Source organism: Schistocerca americana, chromosome 8, assembly GCF_021461395.2.
Source record: "Schistocerca americana isolate TAMUIC-IGC-003095 chromosome 8, iqSchAmer2.1, whole genome shotgun sequence".
NCBI classification, from domain to species: Eukaryota; Metazoa; Arthropoda; class Insecta; order Orthoptera; family Acrididae; genus Schistocerca; species Schistocerca americana.
In genome coordinates this window covers 230,144,510-230,163,679 of record NC_060126.1, presented here as the reverse complement: position 1 = coordinate 230,163,679, position 19,170 = coordinate 230,144,510, and the positions used below count along the sequence as shown (strand labels likewise).

The 19,170-nt window shown below is 41.5% G+C and overlaps 1 protein-coding gene across 4 annotated transcripts in view; it reads right to left on the bottom strand.

Annotated features, from left to right (window-relative positions):
• Window positions 1-19,170, bottom strand: part of LOC124625759 (actin cytoskeleton-regulatory complex protein PAN1-like) — a 278,818-nt gene that overhangs the window by 82,193 nt on the left and 177,455 nt on the right. For all 4 annotated transcript variants that reach the window (XM_047149198.1, XM_047149202.1, XM_047149200.1 and 1 more), the window contains one exon: window positions 9,951-10,205. In XM_047149198.1, coding sequence (XP_047005154.1) covers window positions 9,951-10,186 — 236 coding nt within the window. In that variant the 5' untranslated portion in view covers window positions 10,187-10,205. The remainder of the gene's footprint in view (window positions 1-9,950; window positions 10,206-19,170) is intronic.

The window sequence follows — 19,170 nt, the reverse complement described above, 5'->3', positions numbered from 1 at the left end:
CTTCAGAGCAACAGTGAACAAATTAGATAGATCAATATTCTGTCTGTAGGCTGTAGTAATTCCTTGGGTGCAGAGGGGGCAGCTTTCAAATCTTAAATGGAAACCCCCACTTTTAATTCAGATTTGGATGCTCCTGAAACATTTTTGTAAACCATTGACAGGTGACACTGAAATCAAGAACAATTAAAATTGGGGTAGAACTCTAATTTATTTAGAATGAGCCAAGAAGGACACATCAAATTGATACAAAATGTGCATCAATTCTTTCATTACGCCAAATTAAGCTCTCTCCTCATTAGGGAACTCTTCACAATTGCATTACTCACCCGACTGTGGCGCTACTCTGGCCAAATTGCGAACTATGGCTCAGTATAAAGGTCGGTGCAATACGATTAGACATCACTTCACTTTCAGATCGTGACCCGTAAACATCAACTGACAAAAGTAAATTACTCTTTAGAGAAACATGACTCACTATCCTCCAACAGTGGCCGAGCGGTTCTAGATGCTACAGTTTGAATCCTGCCTCGGGCATGGTTGTGTGTCATGTCCTTAGGTTAGTTAGGTTTAAGTAGTTCTAAGTTCTAGGGGACTGATGACCTCAGAAATTGTCCCATAGTGCTCAGAGCCATTTGAACCATTTTCCTCCAACAGAGATATAATGTTAATTTTAGATGAATGTCGTAACAATTGTGCTGCAGCTGCGCAACTGTAGACGGATCGTTTCCCAAACAGATAACCAAGCAAAAACATTATTCAAAATTACATTCAACAAGTTCAAAATGGATACATGCACCATCCATCTCGTCATTGTGAATACTATGAAAATGACACTCATACTCTTACCGTTCTCGCCTGTGTTCAACTGGACCCCGAAACCAGTGGTCATGTGATTCAAAGAAAAGTGGAATATCGATATCAACTGTTTTCAGGATTTTGAATGCACATAAATATCATGCATATTATATCACACTGACACAGGCATTAATGCTGAAAGATATGCAAATACACGTGCATTTCTGCCAGTGGGCCTTGAAAATGACAAGAGGTGACAATGATTATTTTAGATATGTTATGTTCACCGATGAAGCCACATTCAAAAACAATGGCGAATTAAATTGTCATGATTGTCATTATTGATCCCCTGTCAATCCACACTGGCACAGACCCATTGACAATCAACACAAATGGTCGTTAATGATCTGGTGTGGAATTTTAAATGGTTACTTAATAGGACCTCTTTTTTTTTTTTTTTTTTTTTGACCGAAATGTTACTGGGGAATCTTATTTACAACTCCTCCATGATGGTTTCTTGGAGCTAATGGAAGATGTTGATTTAGAAACTAGGCAACGAATGTGGTTCCAACAGGACGGAGCGGCTCCCCATTATGCTAAAAATGTGCGGAACATTTTAAATTTACGGTACGCTGGTCAGGGGATAGGACACGGAAGACCAATTCCATGGCCTCCACAATCTCCAGACCTAACACATCCTGATTTTTTCTTGTGGGGTTATTTAAAAAATATTGTTTATGAAAGATAGTCCACAACCCGAAATGATATGGAGAAATGCATTCAAAGAGCGTGTGCAGCCATACCATGAGATGTGCTGCTCAAAACTGTGGACAATTTTTGCAGATGATTGACTTTATGCATTGAAGCAAATGGGGATAATTTTGAACAATTTCTTCATGACTAATTTCAATAATTAAACACCCCAAATTGTGAGAGGCAAAGGAACTCACACTAATGAAGCACCACGACATGTGAGAGGCAAGGGGACTTACAGTAATGAAACACCCCAACATGTGAGAGGCAAGGGGGGACTCACACCAATGAAGATCCCCATGGGAACATCTTTCTACTATGTCCAAGTCGTTGTTCCTGGGTAATGCTAAAAGTAGGATACAGTACATTTTGTGCAAAAATAGTTTAATTCGGTGTAACAAAAGAATTGGTGTACAGTTTTTATTGATTTGATGCTTCTTTCTTGGATGATCCTAAATAAATCAGAGTTCTTCCCCAATTTTTCTTTTTTCTCAATTTCAGTGCCATCAGTCAATGGTTTTAAAAAATGTTTCAGACAAAACTTGATTACTTTTTTATGGAGAATCTGAATCTGAATTAAAAAATGGGGGTTTACATTTAAGATTTAAAAGTTGCCCCCTGCCCCACCCAAGGAGGCGGGGGCTGGAGGTCACTTATAGTATCATTTTATGTCCCCCTTTGAGCTTATGAACTTGTCTTACCCACTATTTTTACCCTATGTATAGTTTTCAAGATAATCTCATCCAAAACTTCAGATGGACCACCGTGTATATCAACAACAGAAGTTCCCCCCACAAATGATGTATCCTGCTGTTGGTGGGGAGGCTTGTGTGCCTCAGCAATAGAAATAGCCATGCTGTGGGTGCAACCACAGAAAGAGTATCTGCTGAGAGGCCAGACAAATGTGTGGTACCTGAAGGGTCACAGCAGCCTTTTCAGTAGTTTCAGGGCCAACTGTCTGGATAATTAACTATGGCCTTGTATCATTAACCAAAATGGCCTTGCTGTGTTGGTCCTGTGAATGGCTGAAAGCAAGAGGAAACTACAGCTATAATTGTTTCCGAGGCCGGCTGTATGATTAATCCTCTTGGGTAAAATATTCCAGAGGCAAAGTAGTCCCCTATTCCAGGTGGGGCTACTCAGGAGGCTGCAGCCATCTGGAGAAACAAAACTGATGTTCTACAGATCACAGTGTAGAATGTTAGATCCCTTAATCATGTAAGTTGGTTAGAAAATTTAAAAAGAGAATTGGATAGGCTGAAGTTAGATGTAGCGAAAATTAGCGAAGTTCAGTGGCAGAAGGAGCAGGACTTCTGGTCAGGTGAACACAGGATTATAAATATAAAATCAAATAGGGGTAATTCGGAAGTAGGTTTAATAATGAATAACAAAGCAGGAATGCAGTTAAGCTATTATGAGCAGCATAGAAAATGCATTATTGAAGCCAAGGCAGACAGAAAGCCCACACCCACCACAGTAGTAAAAGTTTATATGCCCACTAGCTCTGCAAATGATGAAGAGATTGAAGCAATGTGTGTGAGACACAAGAATTAATTCTGATAGTTAAAAGAGTGAAAATTTAATAGTCATGCGGAACTGGAATTCGATAGTAGGAAAAGGAATAGGAGCAAAAATAGTAGGTCAATATGGACTGAGGGGACAAAATGAAAGTGGAAGCCATCTGACAGAATTTAGCACAGAGTATAATTAAATCATTGCTAACACTTGGTTTAAGAATCATGACAGAAGATTAAATATATGTGGAAGAGATCTGGAGACACCAGAAAGTTCCAAATTGATTATGTAATGGTAAGACAGAGATTTCGAAACCAGATTTTAAATTGTACAATATTTTCAGGGACAGATGTGAACTCTGGCCACAATTTATTGGTTATGAACTATAGAATAAAAGTGAAGAAATTGCAAAAAAAGTTAGAAAATTAAGGAGATAGGACCTGGACAAATTGAAAGAACCAGAGATTGTTGTGATTTTCAGAGGGAGCATTAGGGAATGTTTGACAACAACAGGGAAAAGGGATACAGTAGATGATGAATGTGTAGTTTTGAGAGATGAAATAATGAAGGCAGTAGAGAACCAAAAGGGCCAAAAGACAAGGCCTAGTAGAAATTGTTGAATAACACAAGAGTCATTGAATTTAACTGATGACAGGAGACAATATGAAAATGTAGTATATGAACAAGGTAGAAAGCAAAACAAATGTCTAAAAACTGAGATTGACAGGAAGTGTAAAACAGCTAGGCAGCAATGGTTAGAAGACAAATGTTTTAAGGATTTAGAAGCATCTATCAGTGGGGGGAAAGGCAGATACCACCTAAGAGAGCCGGAGAGATCTTTGGAGAAAAATGAACCACCGGTATGAATTTTAAGAGCTCAGATGAAAAACTAGTTCTAAGCAAAGAAGGGAAAACTGAAATGAGGAAGGACTGCACAGAGCACCTATACAAGGAAGATGTACTAGGGGGCAATAACACAGAAATGAAAGAGGACATAGATGAAGACGAGAAAGGACATATGATACTGCAAGAAGAATTTGACAGAGCACTGAAAGATCTAAGTTGAAACAAGGCCCTGGGAGTAGACAATATTTTGTTAGACCTACTGATAGCCTTGGGTGAATTAGTCATGACAAAACCCTTCCATCTGGCGAGCTAGATGTATGAGACATGCAAAATAACCTTAGATTTCAAGAAGAATACAATAATTTCAATTTCAAAGAAAGCAGGTGCTGATAGGTGTAAATATTACCAGACTATCAGTTTCATAAGTCATTGTTGCAAAATATTAACATGAATTCTTTACATAAGAATGGAAAAACTGATAGAAGCCAACCTCAGGGAAGATCAGTTTGGATTGCAGAGAAATTTTGGAACGCTCTAAGCAATACTGACTCTACAACTTCTCTTAGAAGACAGGTTAAGGAAAGGCAACGTATGTTTCTTTTGTAGGCTTAGAGAAAGATTTTGACAATGTTGACTGGAATACTCTCTTTCAAATTCTGAAGGTGCCAGGGTTCAATTACAGGAAGCGAAAGGCTATTTAAAATTTGTACAGAAATCAGATGGCAGTTATAAGAGTCGAGGGGCATGAAAGGGAAGCAGTAGTTGAGAAGGGAGTGAGACAGGGTTGTAGCCTATCCCCAATGTTACTCAATCAGCATACAGAGTAGACAGTAAAGGAAACAAAAGCAAAATTTGGAGTATGAATGAAAATCCATGGAGAAGAAATAAAAACTTCGAGGTTTGCTGATGACATTGTAATTCTGTTAGAGGCAGCAAAGGACCTGGAAGAACAATTGAATGGAATGGACAGCGTCTTGAAAGGAGTATATAAGATTAACATCATCAAAAGCAAATTGAATGTAGCTGATGCAATTCAAGTGATGCTAAGGGAATTAGATTAGGAAATGAGATACTTAAAGTAGTAGATGAGTTTCGCTAGATGAGTTTTGGGGAGCAAAATAACTGATGATAGTCAAAGTGGACAGAATATAAAATGTAGAATGTTAATGGCAAGGAAAGCATTTCTGAAGAAGAGAAGTTCATTAACATTGTCAGGAAGTCTTTCCTGAAAGTATTTGTATGGGGTGTAGTCATGTATGGAAGTGAAAGATGGATGATAATAGTTTAGACAAGAAGAAAATAGATTCTTTCAAAATTTGGTGCTACAGAAGAATGCTGAAGATTAGATGAGTACATCACATAGCTAACGAGAAGGTACTGAACAGAAGTGGAGAGAAGAGGAATTTGTGGCACAACTTGACTACAAGAAGGGATCGGTTGGTAGGACATGTTCTGAGTCATCAAGGATGCATCTATTTAGTATTAGAGGGAAGTGAGGAAGGTAAAAATTGTAGAGGGAGACCAAGAGGTGAATACACTCAGCAGATTCAAGAGGATGTAGGTTGCAGTAGTTACTCAGAGATGAAGAAGCTTGCACAGGATAGAGTAGCAGGGAGAGCTGCATAAAACTAGTCTCTGGACTGTGGACCGCAACAACAACATGAAATACAAATATTTCATTGAAAGCCAGCTCCCATTCTATTACTCTCTATGGGCTACAGGAGGGTGGTCGGAAGCAGGGTTCGGGGGGCGAGGGAGGGGGGGATATCGGACCCCCCCCCCCCCCCCCCGACATTTTCCCTGCTTGTGTCTGTGTATGTGCGGATGGATATGTGTGTGTGTGCGAGTGTATACCCGTCCTTTTTTCCCCCTAAGGTAAGTCTTTCCGCTCCCGGGATTGGGATGACTCCTTACCCTCTCTCTTAAAACCCACATCCTTTAGTCTTTCCCTCTCCTTCCCTCTTTCCTGACGAAGCAACCGTTGGTTGCGAAAGCTAGAATTTTGTGTGTATGTTTGTGTTTGTTTGTGTGTCTATCGACCTGCCAGCGCTTTTGTTTGGTAAGTCTCATCATCTTTGTTTTTAGATATATTTTTTCCCATGTGGAATGTTTCCCTCTATATATATATATATATATATATATATATATATATATAGTGGGGTGTGGGGAAATTACCCACTTACTATATCCAAAAATTCATCTAATCAGTAAAAGGATTTGCCATTCAGAAATTCTTTTAATTTCCTTTTAAATGCTATATGGCTATCTGTCAAACTTTTGATGCTATTAGGTTATTAGGTAAGTGACCAAATAGTTTTGTGGCAGCATAATTTACTCCCTTCTGAGCCAAAGTTAGATTTAACCTTGAGTAGTGTAGATCATCCTTTCTCCTAGTGTTGTAGCCATTTATACTGCTGTTACTTTTGAATTTGTTTGGATTGTTATTAACAAATTTCATAAGTGAATATATATACATTGTGAAGCTACAGTGAGGATCCCTAGCTTTTTAAATAAGTGTCTGCAGGATGATCTTGGATGAACTCCAGCAATTATTCTGATAACATGCTTTTGTGCAATGAACACTCTTTTACTCAGTGATGAGTTACCCCAGAATATGATGCCATACGAAAGCAGAGAATGAAAATAGGTGTGGTAAGCTCATTTACTGAGATGTATATCACCAAAATTTGCAATGACCCTAATAGCATAAGTAGCTGAACTCAAACGTTTCAGCAGATCTTCAATGTGTTTTTTCCAGTTCAACCCCTCATCAATGCATACACCTAGAAATTTTGAATATTCTATCTTGGCTACCAATTTCTGATCGAAGTCTATATTTATTAATGGTGTCATTCCATTTACTGTATATAACGTGTTTTGTCAAAGTTTAATAAGAACCCATTTGCAGAGGACTGCTTAATGATATTCTGAAAAACATCGTTTACAATTTCATCAGTTAATTCTTGTCCGTTGGGTGTGATAGCTTTACTTGTATCATCGGCAAAAAGTACCAGCTTTGCATCTTTGTGGATACAGAATGGCAAGTCATTAATATATATTAAGAACAGCAGAGGACCCAAGACCGAACCTCGTGGCACCCCATTCTTGATTGTTCCCCAGTTTGAGAAATCACCAGTTTTTTGCATATTATGTCAACTCCTTATTTCAACTTTCTGCACTCTTCCAGTTAGGCATGATTTAAACCATTTGAGACTGTCCCATTTATACCACAGTACTTGAGCTTATCTAGGAGTATTCCATGATTTACACAACCAAAAGCCTTTGAGAGATCACAAAAAATCTCAACAGGAGACTTTCGGTTACTCAGAGTATTAATTTCATTAGTGAAAGTATAAATAGCATTTTCTGTTGAAAAACTTTTCTGGAAACCAAACTGACATTTTGTTAAAACTTTATTTTTACAAAGGTGTGAAGCTACTGTACAAAACATTACCTTTTCAAGAATTTTGAATAAGGCAGTCAGAAGAGAGATTGGGCAGTAGTTGCTGACATCAGATGTATCCCCTTTTTTATGCAGTGGTTTAACAATGGCATACTTCAGTCTATCTGAGAAAATACACTGCTTCAGAGAGCTATTACATATGTGGCTAAGAATCCCACTTATCTCTTGGGAACAAGCTTTTATTATCCTGCTGGAAATGCCATCAATTACATGTGAACTTTTATTGTTGAGAGAGTTTATTATCTTCCTAATTTCAGAAAGAGAGGTGGGTGGAATTTCAATTGTATCAAATTGTGTGGGTAAGGCCTCTTCCATTAACTGCCTTGCTTCTTCTAATGAACATTTAGATCCTATTTTCTCTACAACATTTAAAATATGATTATTCAAAATGTTTTCAACTTCCAGCTTGTTGTTTGTCAAGTTTCCATTCACTTTGATGGTAACGCCGTCATCCTGTACTCTTGGTTGCCCTGTCTCCCTTGTAATAATATTCCAAATTGTTTTGATTTTGTTATCAGAGGTATCAATCTCAGACATGATGCACATGCTTCTGGACTTTTTAATAACCTTTCTTAATGTAGCACAGTAGTTTTTATAATATTTGGCTGTTTCTTGTTGTTAGATACAGTTCCCTTTTGTGGTTACGAGATATTTTGACTCCTTTAGTAAGCCAATGTTTTTTGCATGGTATCTTATAATTAGATTTAACTTCTTCTTTCTTTTTTTTTCCCTTTTTTTTTTTAACGTCCCGTCGACAACGAGGTCATTAGAGAAGGAGCACAAGCTCGGGTTAGGGAAGGATGGGGAAGGAAATCGGCCGTGCCCTTTCAAAGGAATCATCCCGGCATTTGCCTGAAACGATTTAGGGAAATCACGGAAAACCTAAATCAGGATGGCTGGAGACGGGATTGAACCGTCATCCTCCCGAATGCGAGTCCAGTGTGCTAACCACTGCGCAACCTCGCTCGGTAATTAGATTTAACTACTTTCATGGGAAAACAGTTTTCAAATTCTCTTACAAGTGTATCATGAAGTAAGTTATATTTTAAATTAGCATCCAGGTTCCTTGTACACCTCACCCCAGACTAACTGCTGAAGATTTTCCCTGAAATTTCTAATTGTTGAGTCATTCATTGAACGCACAGCTTTGGAGGGTAGTTTTGAATTACTGAATGGAGCTATGTCATATACTGTAACTGGCTGAGCACCATCATCAGAAAGGCATTCTCAACAGGACAAGGATGTATGTTTTTAAACTTATCTTGGTCTATAAAAGTGTTATCTATCAATGTGCTGCTGTCCTTTACTACCCAAGTAGGAAAATTAATGACAGATGTCAAACTTAAAGAACTGAGCAAGACTTCCAGGTCATTCTTCCTATTACACTCTTTAAGTGAATCAACACTGAACTCCTCACAAATAATAATTTGCTTTCCCCTATCTGGCAGATAGCACAACAAGGCATCCAAGTTTTTCAGGAATAAATGAAAGTTTCCTGAAGGGGACCTATATACTGTATACTGTTACAATTATAAAAGAGCCCTCCTTCAGTGTAAATTGACAGGCACATGCTTCTATATGTTGCTCTAGACAAAACTTTTTTGTATCTAAGCTTTTTACACAGTGATAAATTTTGACATATATGGCAACTCCTCCTCTCACCTTATTCTCTCTACATATATGTGCAGCTAGTTTATAACCACTGATATTTACCTTTTCCATATCAGACACAATGTGATGCTCAGACAGCCATAGTATATCTATTACATTATCCGATTCAATGTTATCTAAACAAACCAGGAGCTTATTTACTTTATTCTTCATCCCGGGATATTTTGGTGGAAAATGGTAACATTATTTTTTACTTTACTTTTGTGAGAATCTGCTTTTTCTTTAATCCACCAATATTTTGGTTAAATATGGTAACATTATTATTTACTTTACTGTTGTGATAATCTTGTGAGTTTTGGACCTCTTAAGCACCTGCCTCCCTGAACTTCTCATTGGACACTGATATTAGTCTAAAAAAGAGATACATCCATGAGTACTAGTGTCCCCCCTTATGGATTTCGCTAACAACCCTGCCAGTTTACCCTTCCCTTTCCTATTGAGGTGTAGGCCATGGCTTGCGAAACCCCCCCTATCAATAGCCTCAACAGGAACCAATCCAATGTCTGACAGAGTGGCCCCCCTACGCAGCTGATCCATCTCCATATTTACCCTCCTGTCAGAGTGGTTCAACTGGGGCTGATCATGCTGCATGAAAGCAGGCACCAGCCCAATATTGGTATGGGTCATTGCAGAGGCTATTTTCACCAGGTCACACTCCATACTGCAGCCCTGATCCCGTTGGTTTCCTAGTGAGATTCTGTTGCATGCTAACTGCCACTATGGAGCCTCTTACTTACTTAACTTTGGTAGCAAGGCAAATCTATTGGTTTGGCAATTGGCTGAAGTTATTTTCCACAGTAGGAGATGGAACGTTTTGCAGAGAAGTATGCTTTAGACCATAGCCTGAACCTCAAATACCGAATGTTGCAAAGGGAAAGCTTAAGAGTAGACAAGTGAAGAACTTCACCTTTGTGCAGAGGTTCCACGGAGTTTCTCCTCCTCCTTTCTGCAGGAAGGTGGCGCTGGGGAAGTCTTCACAGTGACAGCAGGTGTTGTCCGTGATGCTGCCCTCGGTGATGGCGCTGATGAGGCAACTGTAGCCTTCGCAGTGACAGTAGGTGCTGTCCTCGATGCCACCCTCGGTGATGGTGCTGCCATCGGTGGCCGTGGTTTGGTCGGGCCATTGACCTGCATGACACCCATCTCGATGATGGAATTTCACCTGTCAACACAACCGCCACACATCCACTCACTACTAAGATATGTCTGAATATGCAGTCTGCATTTTGTTCTTGGAATAGGTGAAACACACACACGTGGCTGAACTGAAACTTTAGATGGTAACCATGGTCTAGTGGTCACCTGGCTTCTGATGTGGATCTTCCACGCCTGATTTCTGATTTCCAATAAACTCTTTAAATTTTTCTGTTGAGGAAAAGTCTGGAACGGCCAAGTTGGGAGCTACTTATTAAAATAAATAGCATAACGGATACATTACAGTTATGAATGTGACATTAACTCAAAAGCTCAGAACTACTTAGGAGCTATACTACTTTTCTTTTTCAGCCCAAAACATTTATTCATTCATCTTCCTACACAGCTAACCACTATATCGATATCAACTTTGGTTCATTTGAGAAGTCTTTAGATTTATTTAGATACAACTTTCAGGGGTTGGTCACTACAATTGGTTCTTTAGTTATCCTGTACTTTTTAGAGGACCTGTTAGTTTGGTGGTAATGAAACATAGGTCTCTCTATGCACTCTGTTTGAACAAAGAATTTCGCAGTTTGGTAATAAAATAAGAGAAGTGTGTGACTGTTGTAACTGTGCATGAACTTGCTGAGATATTGATATAAATAAAAGTGGAATTTTCTGAGATTAGTGTAGTGGTTTCAACATAAATAAACAAAAGTATGCAATTAAAAAATTATAAGCAATGATACATAATAAACTGCAAAAAAAATTTACTGAGCACCGAAACCTAAATACCAGACAACTTTGACATCTTGTGCCCGAGGTTCAGCATAAAATGAACACGTTTTACAACAGAAAGATTTCTATGACCTGAAGATGGCAGCAAAGTCAGTTGAAATAGGTTGTCTTAAAAAAGAAATATTTTATGCGATCGTGGCTGTTGAATGGTTTTTTAAACAATGGGAAAGAACTCGAGTAAATAGAACAGAGTTGTAAGAAACTGAATATATCTGAGGTTCTAACTATACAATGAGTAATAAAGTTTGTGCATTTATTGTTTCTCCTGCATTCATCTACTATTCTTTCTGTTTGTGGGTGAGGAAATGTCATGCAATTTTCCGCCCACGCTGCCCCATGGCGTCGTGCACGAGAGGCCCATTTCCATACCCAACATTTGTTATTCTGTTTTTTTTTCTTCGTCAACGCCACTGTAAGTTCTTTGGCTAACGCTGCGATCGCAGTGGTACAGATATCGGTGGATTCTGGGGACCACCAACAACGGCTGTCAGGTGGCAGAATTTTTCAAACCGGCTGAAGGCGGCCGAATTTTTCAAATTAGTACACCAGTATATGCGCGGTCACATTGTAGCCCAGCTCATCGCCCGAACGTAGCAGATTACGGATGACAATCGGGCTGAGCATCGGTGTACACAAGCAGAACAACACAGAGTTGTCAAAGCGCTCGCAGTTTTGTCGGTCTTGTGGTGTCACCGCCAGACACCACACTTGCTAGGTGGTAGCTTTAAATCGGCCGCGGTCCATTAGTACATGTCGGACCCGCGTGTCGCCACTGTCAGGGATCGCAGACCGAGCGCCACCACAAGGCAGGTCTCGAGAGACTGACTAGCACTCGCTCCAGTTGGACGGACGACGTAGCTAGCGACTACACTGACGAAGCCTCGCTCCTTTGCCGAGCAGATAGTTAGAATAGCCTTCAGCTAAGTCCATGGCTACGACCTAGCAAGGCGCCGTTAGTAACATTGCATGTATCTATGGAGTCTCACTTATATCGTCAATAGCGATGTACCAAGGATGGATTGAAGTTGAGTGAAAGAAGCTACGTACTTTTCTTTATAGCATTCATTACGTATCCTGTTACAGACCTATCTCTTGCCTGCGTGAACTAAACGCGTGCCTTTCGGCTACTTCCGTGGCGTGGCTGTCTTGCTACGCCACAACAGGTCTCATTAATGTCCTCATACACCTCGTAGTTCCAAGAGGTCCACAGCATAAATGCCACAGGAAAAGAAATGGAGTTGACAGCAAATTGCCGAAAGACTCAAACGTCCACCTGCAAACGCCGGATAGAGGATATAAACATTAGATGCTTTCACCAGGAGGTGGGAACGGACTAAATAAACACAGGCTTTGCATTACTTTTTAATGAAAAGAACCAGCACAATAAATTTCTTTGAAAGTAAACGCACGAATATAAAGCTATAATGCTGGTTAAATTGAAAATATGAAAGACCTGATCATTATTGTTGTTTACGTTCATAACATGTAGTTGTAATTATATGACTGATGTATCTCCATTATTTTAAGGTTTTTCAAGTCAAAAGTGAATAAATATAAATCGTATTCCCGCGATCGACATCTCCCCTCAAACAAATTACACACATCAAAAAAAAGGTTTGCATCACCTCGGTTCCGAGAGTTCCGGAAGCGGTACAGAAAATTGGAAGAGAGACCAACATAAACATCATTTCCGTCCTTTTTATTGCTCATGAAAACCACACACTGCATGTTGTTCCACCATAAAGCGAGACCTTCAGAGGTGGTAGTCTAGATTGCTATACACACCAGTACCTCTAATACCCAGTAGCACGTCCTCTTGCATTGATGCATGCCTGTATTAGTCGTGGCATACTATCCACAAGTTCATCAAGGCACTACTGGTCCAGATTGTCCCACCCCTCAACGGCGATTCGGCGTAGATCCCTCAGAGTGGTTAGTGTATCACGTCGTTCATAAACAGCCCTTTTCAATCTATCCCAGGCATGGTCGATAGGGTTCATGTCTGGAGAACATGCTGGCCACTCTAGCCGAGCGATGTCGTTATCTTGAAGGAAGTGATTCACAAGATATACACGATGGAGGCGCAAATTGTCGTCCATCAAGACGAATGCCTCGCCAATATCCTGACGATGTGGTTGCATTATTGGTCGGACGATGGTACTCACGTATCGTACAGCCGTTACGGCGTCTTCCATGACCACCCACCAGCGGCGTACATCACCCCCCCCCCCCCTCCCCATAATGCCTTTCCAAAACATCAGGGAGCCTCCACTTTGCTGCACAAGCTGGACAGTGTGTCTAAAGCATTCAGCCTGACCGGGTTGCCTCCAAACACGTCTCCGACGATTGTCTGGTTGAAAGTATATGCGACACTCATCGGTGAAGAGAACGTGATGCCAGTCTTGAGCGGTCTATTTGGCATGTTGGTGGGCCCATCTCTATCGTGCTGCATGGTGTCGTGGTTGCCATGGACGTCGGGAGTGAAGTCGCACATCATGCAGCCTACTGCGCACAGTTTGAGTCGGAACACGACGTCATGTGGGCTGCACGAAAAGCATTATTCAACATGGTGGTGTTGCTGTCAGGGTTTCTCCGAGCCATAATCCGTAGGTAGCGGTCATCAACTGCAGTAGAAGCCCCTGGGCGGCCTGGTCGAGGCATGTCATCGACAGTTCCTGTCTCTCCGTATCTCCTCCATGTACGAACAACGTCGCTTTGGTTCACTCCGAGACGCCTGGACACTTCCCTTGTTGAGAGCCCTTCCTGGCTTAAAGTAACAATGAGGACGCGATCGATCCGCGGTGTTGACCGTCTAGGCATGGTTGAACTACAGACAACACGAGCCGTGTACCTCCTTCCTGTTGGAATGATGTAAATCTTTCCAACTGCTAGTAACCTGTGTGAAAATCTAGCCTTTCTTCAAGCTATGTTGCTCGTCGGTAATTAGCGTTCTGCTTTTAAATTTTCTTCTCAGCTCTAGTGAAAAGCCAGCGAAAAGTGTCAGGGAATATACGGGGTGTGATCAAAGAGCAAGAGAAATGTTACAAGTGTTTTCAAGTTCTCAGCGAAATTTTACTTTTGAAAAAGATGAATCAAAGAATTTGCATTACGTTTTGCTAGAAAAATGGAACAAAATGCAGCATCGCATTCAACATGTTGACTGTGGATTTTGGCGAATCTACTGTGGGTAAAACAAGAGTTTACGAGTGGTATAAAAGTTTCAAAGAGGGTTCCCCTGGGTTCCCTAACATGGAAGAAGAAAATGTTCAGGAAAATCGCCGAATCAGCATCAGAGAGGTTGCTGATGATACCAGCATGTTCTTTGGCTCGTGCCAAGCAATTTTGTCGGATGTTTTGGACATGAAACGTGTGGCTGCAAACATTGTCCGGTAAGTCCAGTAATTGTTGAATTTCGACGAAAAACGAAGCCCGCAGACATCGCTTAGGAATTGCTGAATGAATTCGAAAACGATCCAGAACTTCTGAATAAGATTTTAAAAGGTGGGCCCAATCGTCCGATTGGAAACTGCCTAAAGTGCAAAGACCGAAAAAAATTTCGACAAGTTCTATCACTATGAATGTCCTTCTCACAGTTATCTTCGATTGCAACTAGACAGTGCATCATGAATTCCTCATTACGGTCGTACGTTCTATAGGGAATACTACCTAAAGTTATGCGCCGTTTGCGTGAAGTAATCCGAAGAAAGCGACCAGAATTTTAGCAAAAACACTCGTGGAAGTTGCATCACGATAATGCTCCCGCTTACACCTCAGCGCTTGTTCGTGATTTTTTTGTAAAAAACAAAACCGTTATGTTGCCTCAGCTGCCGTATAAGCCGTACATGGCCCCCAGCGACTTCTTTCTACTGCCGAGGCTGCAGAGAACCATGAAAGGACATCATTTTGTCACCAGTGAGGAGATAAAAGAAAGATTATACATGATGTTCAAAATAAAATGGAAGTTGAAATCTATCGACAAAATCTTTATTTATTATTCAAATATACAATATAGGAATTTACTTCTTAAAAGTAATGTCATTTAAATGCAATCCAGCACGACCACGACACTCATTTAAACGATGAACAACATTTTGTTTCCAGAATGAGATTTTCACTCTGCAGCGGAGTGTGCGCTGATATGAAACTTCCTGGCAGATTAAAACTCTGTGCCGGACCGGGACTCGAACTCGGGACCTTTGCCTTTCGCGGGGAAGTACCCTACCAACTGAGCTACCCAACCACGACTCACGCCCGGTCCTCACAGCTTTACTTCTGCCAGAACCTCGTCTCCTACCTTCCAAACTTTACACAAGCTCTCCTGCGAACCTTGCATAACATTTTGTTTGACGGCTCGCCATGCAAACAATGGGTTGGCTGCCACTTCGCTACGGATATTTTGTTTCAGTTGCTCCAGAGAAGTCGGTTCTTTGACATACACTTTAGATTAGACATATCCCCATACGGAAAATATCCACGGGGCTCAAATTTGGACTACAAGGGTGCCGGTTTATGTCATCCTTCTTGGGGATCAATTTGCCAACGAAAATTTCACGAAACCTGGTGTGTAGATGCATTGCACGTGTGTGCTGTGGCTCCGTCTTGCTGTAACCATGTTCTTTGGTTATAACCATGGAAGTTTTGCAGTTCACGCACCAGAAAGTCATTTAACACCGTCACGTAACGTTCCGAATTCACTGTCATTGCGTGGCCGCTCTCGTCCTCGAAAACGTACAGGCCAGTTACTCTTCCAGCCGACATTGCAGCCCTTACAGCAACTTTTGGCGAATAAAAGGGTTTCTCACGTTTCTGTTCAGGATTCTTTGACCTCCAGTACCGGCGGGTCTGCTTATTGGCGTGACCGTTCAAGTGGAATGACGTCGCCAGAAAACAAGATGGTAAATGAAGGCACTCAGTCACATCCTTGCAACGAACTGCAGCCAATGTGTGGCATCCCGAGGCTGTAATTCTTGCACCAATTGGATTTTGTAAGGATGCAGTTTAAGGTCTTTTGCAGGATTCGGTGCAGTGGTGATCTATGCACGTTCAAAGAACTTGCACGCATACCAAGGAGAGGATCGTCACGAACAGACCGATTTACACTCTCCACAGATTCGCCCGTTCTTGATGACCTTGGTCAACCAGATTTCGGTTTGGTCAACATTGAATCGGTCTCCTCAAACGTTTTGATGCATTTCCAGATAAGGGGAAGACTTGGAGCATCATTTACATTATGCAATCCACGAACACTGCAAATCTTCCTCCGTGCTACAGTCGACGAATCACCGTTTTCTTAAAATTCTTACACACAGAACGCGAGGTCCGCTCCCGGGAAGCGCTCCATAGCGACTGAATTCCTAAAGGCCAAGCAAGCGACGACCGTACCCCCCCCCCTTTTTTTCCCGCGATTTGTTCCGCATGCGCAGATAGCTCATCAAGTACAAACTTTCCTTAGAGTCACACAGTATTCTGAAAACGATAATAGGTCTATGGCGATGCAGCAGCTGAAAAACCCATTGCAAAAATGTATCTTCATTTTGTGAATTGGAATGGGAAATGTAGCTACTTGATACACAATAAAATTCTTTCCTTCAGAAATAAAATAGACCCATACATACCTACTTCTTTACTGTAATAGCTTGGATATATTTTCCGCAGTGTTTAGTCGCTTACTAATTACGTAGTACAATTTGTAAAGCCTGAAAATTAGGTAAAATTACTAATTAGTAATCAAATACAAATTACACATTTCCTACTAAAATTTAAGATTTCGTTGTACTGCACACTGTTAGGTCAAGAGTGCATATGTGCACATGCCGCATTGCTCACATTCTTCACAAAATTTGCTTCCATATACACTGAAGAGCCAAAGACACTGGTTCAACTGCTTAATACCGTGTAGGGTCCCATGAGCACGCAGAAGTGCCGCAACACGACGTGGCATAGACTCGACTAACGTCTGAAGTAGTGCTGGGGGGGTGGGGGGACGAGGGGGGGGGGGGGGGTGGAACTGACACCCTGAGTCTTGCAGGGCCGTCCATAAATCTGTAACAGGGAGAGAGGATGGAGATCTCTTCTGAACAGCACGTCGCAAGGCATCCCAGATATGCTCCATAATGTTGATGACTGGGGAGTTTGGTGGCTAGCGGAAGTGTTTAAACTTAGAAGAGTGTTTCTGGAGCCACTCTGTAGCAATTCTGGACGTGTGGTGTGTCGCATTGTCCTGCTGGAATTGCCCGAAGTCCGTCGGAATGCACAATGGACATGAAAGGATGCAGGTTATCAGACAGGATGCTTACGTACGTGTCACCTATCTAGACGTATCAGGAGTCCCATATCGCTCCAACTGCACCCCGCCCCCCCCCCCCTTCCCCCCTCGAAAGCCGGCCTCGGTGGCCGTGCGGTTCTAGGCGCTGCAGTCCGGAACCGCGGGACTGCTACGGTCGCACGTTCGAATCCTGCCTCGGGCATGGATGTGTGTGATGTCCTTAGGTTAGTTAGGTTTAAGTAGTTCTAAGTTCTAGGGGACTGATGACCTCAGATGTTCAGTCCCATAGTGCTCAGAGCCATTTGCACACCCCCACATCACTACAGAGCCTCCACCAGCTTGGACAGTCCGCTGCTGACATGGATTCATGAGGTGTCTCCATACCCGCACACGTCCATCCGCTCGATACAATTTGATACGAGACTCGTTCGACCAGGCAACATGTTTCCAGTCATCAACAATCCAATGTCAGTGTTGTCGGCCACAGGTGAGGCGTAAAACTTTGTGTCTTGCAGTCATCAAGGGTATCCCACATCGATGATGTTTCGTTGAATGGCTCGTACGCTGACACTTGTTGATCAACCAGCATTGAAATCTGCAACAATTTGCGGTAGGCTTGCACTTCTGTCACGTTGAACGATTCTGTTCAGTCGTCGTTAGTCCCGCCGTTCTTGCAGGATCTTTTTTCGGCAATGCAGATTTGATGTTTTACCGTACTCTTGATGTTCACGGTACACTCGTGGAATGGTCGTAGGGGAAAATCCCAATTTCATCGCTACCTCGGGGGTGCTGTGTCCCATCGCTCGTGCGCGGACTATAACACCACGTTCAAACTCACTCACATCTTGACAACCTGCCCTTGTAGCAGCAGTAACCGATCTAACAACTGCGCCAGACACTTGTTTTATATAGGCGTTGCTGACCGCAGTGCCATCTTCTGCCTGTTTACATATCTCAGTATGTGAATCGCATGCCTATAACAGTTTCTTTGGCGCTTCAGTGTAGCTGCAGTCCTGTTGGGAGAAGTGGTTTAAGTGACGCTCCTCTATACCTCCTTTGATTTTGGTTTCACTTTCGAGGGCCGTAAAGCGGAAGCTCGGTAAGTTAGAGCAGATGGTAGGTAATACCCTTTTCTTGTAAATATATTTCTTACTCTTTCTTAGGGCACAGGACTGGTTAAACCAAATGCAGTAGTCCTATATACTGTGAAAATACTAATTTGTATAACGTTCTACTTTTAGGAAGCTTGTTTTTCACAAATACTTAATTAAATGAAAAATATTATTGAACGCATTTAAAATCTCGATTAAAAATCGGGACAGTTATTTGTCCCGATGAATTTTCTCGGAACACCAGGACATTTATTTGAAAACGGGGATTGTCCCGGCAAAATCGAGACGTCTGGTCAGCCTACTCCGGTGTTAACGAAGTTTAAAAAGCACAGTAACAACAGGTATAATTGTCCTGATCGCTACTGAATGCGGGTAACTTGATGTAATGGCTGTTTCATACAGGTTTACCAACTCTGCTCTCATCAGACTAAAGGTTTCTCTGAAGAGGAATATTGTGTTCATAGCATTCTTGCTGAAACTAAATTTGTGGACTTCCTGGTTGATAGCCTATCAGATGACCAACTTATACAAAGTTCCAGCTGCCAGAGCACAGGTTCAGCAAGAAGCCAGGAAGTATATGCCTCAGAAACCTCAAAAATGGTGTTATGCGTTATTTTTTCTCTTTCTTGTGTCTGGATTTGCCTATATATTCTAAATACAGGGTAAGTCACCTAACATTACAGCTGGATATATTTCGTAAACCTCATCAAATACTGACGAAGCGATTCCACAGACCGAACGTGAGGAGAGGGGCTAGTGTAATTGGTTAATACAAACCATACAAAAATGCACGGAAGTATGTTTTTTAACACAAA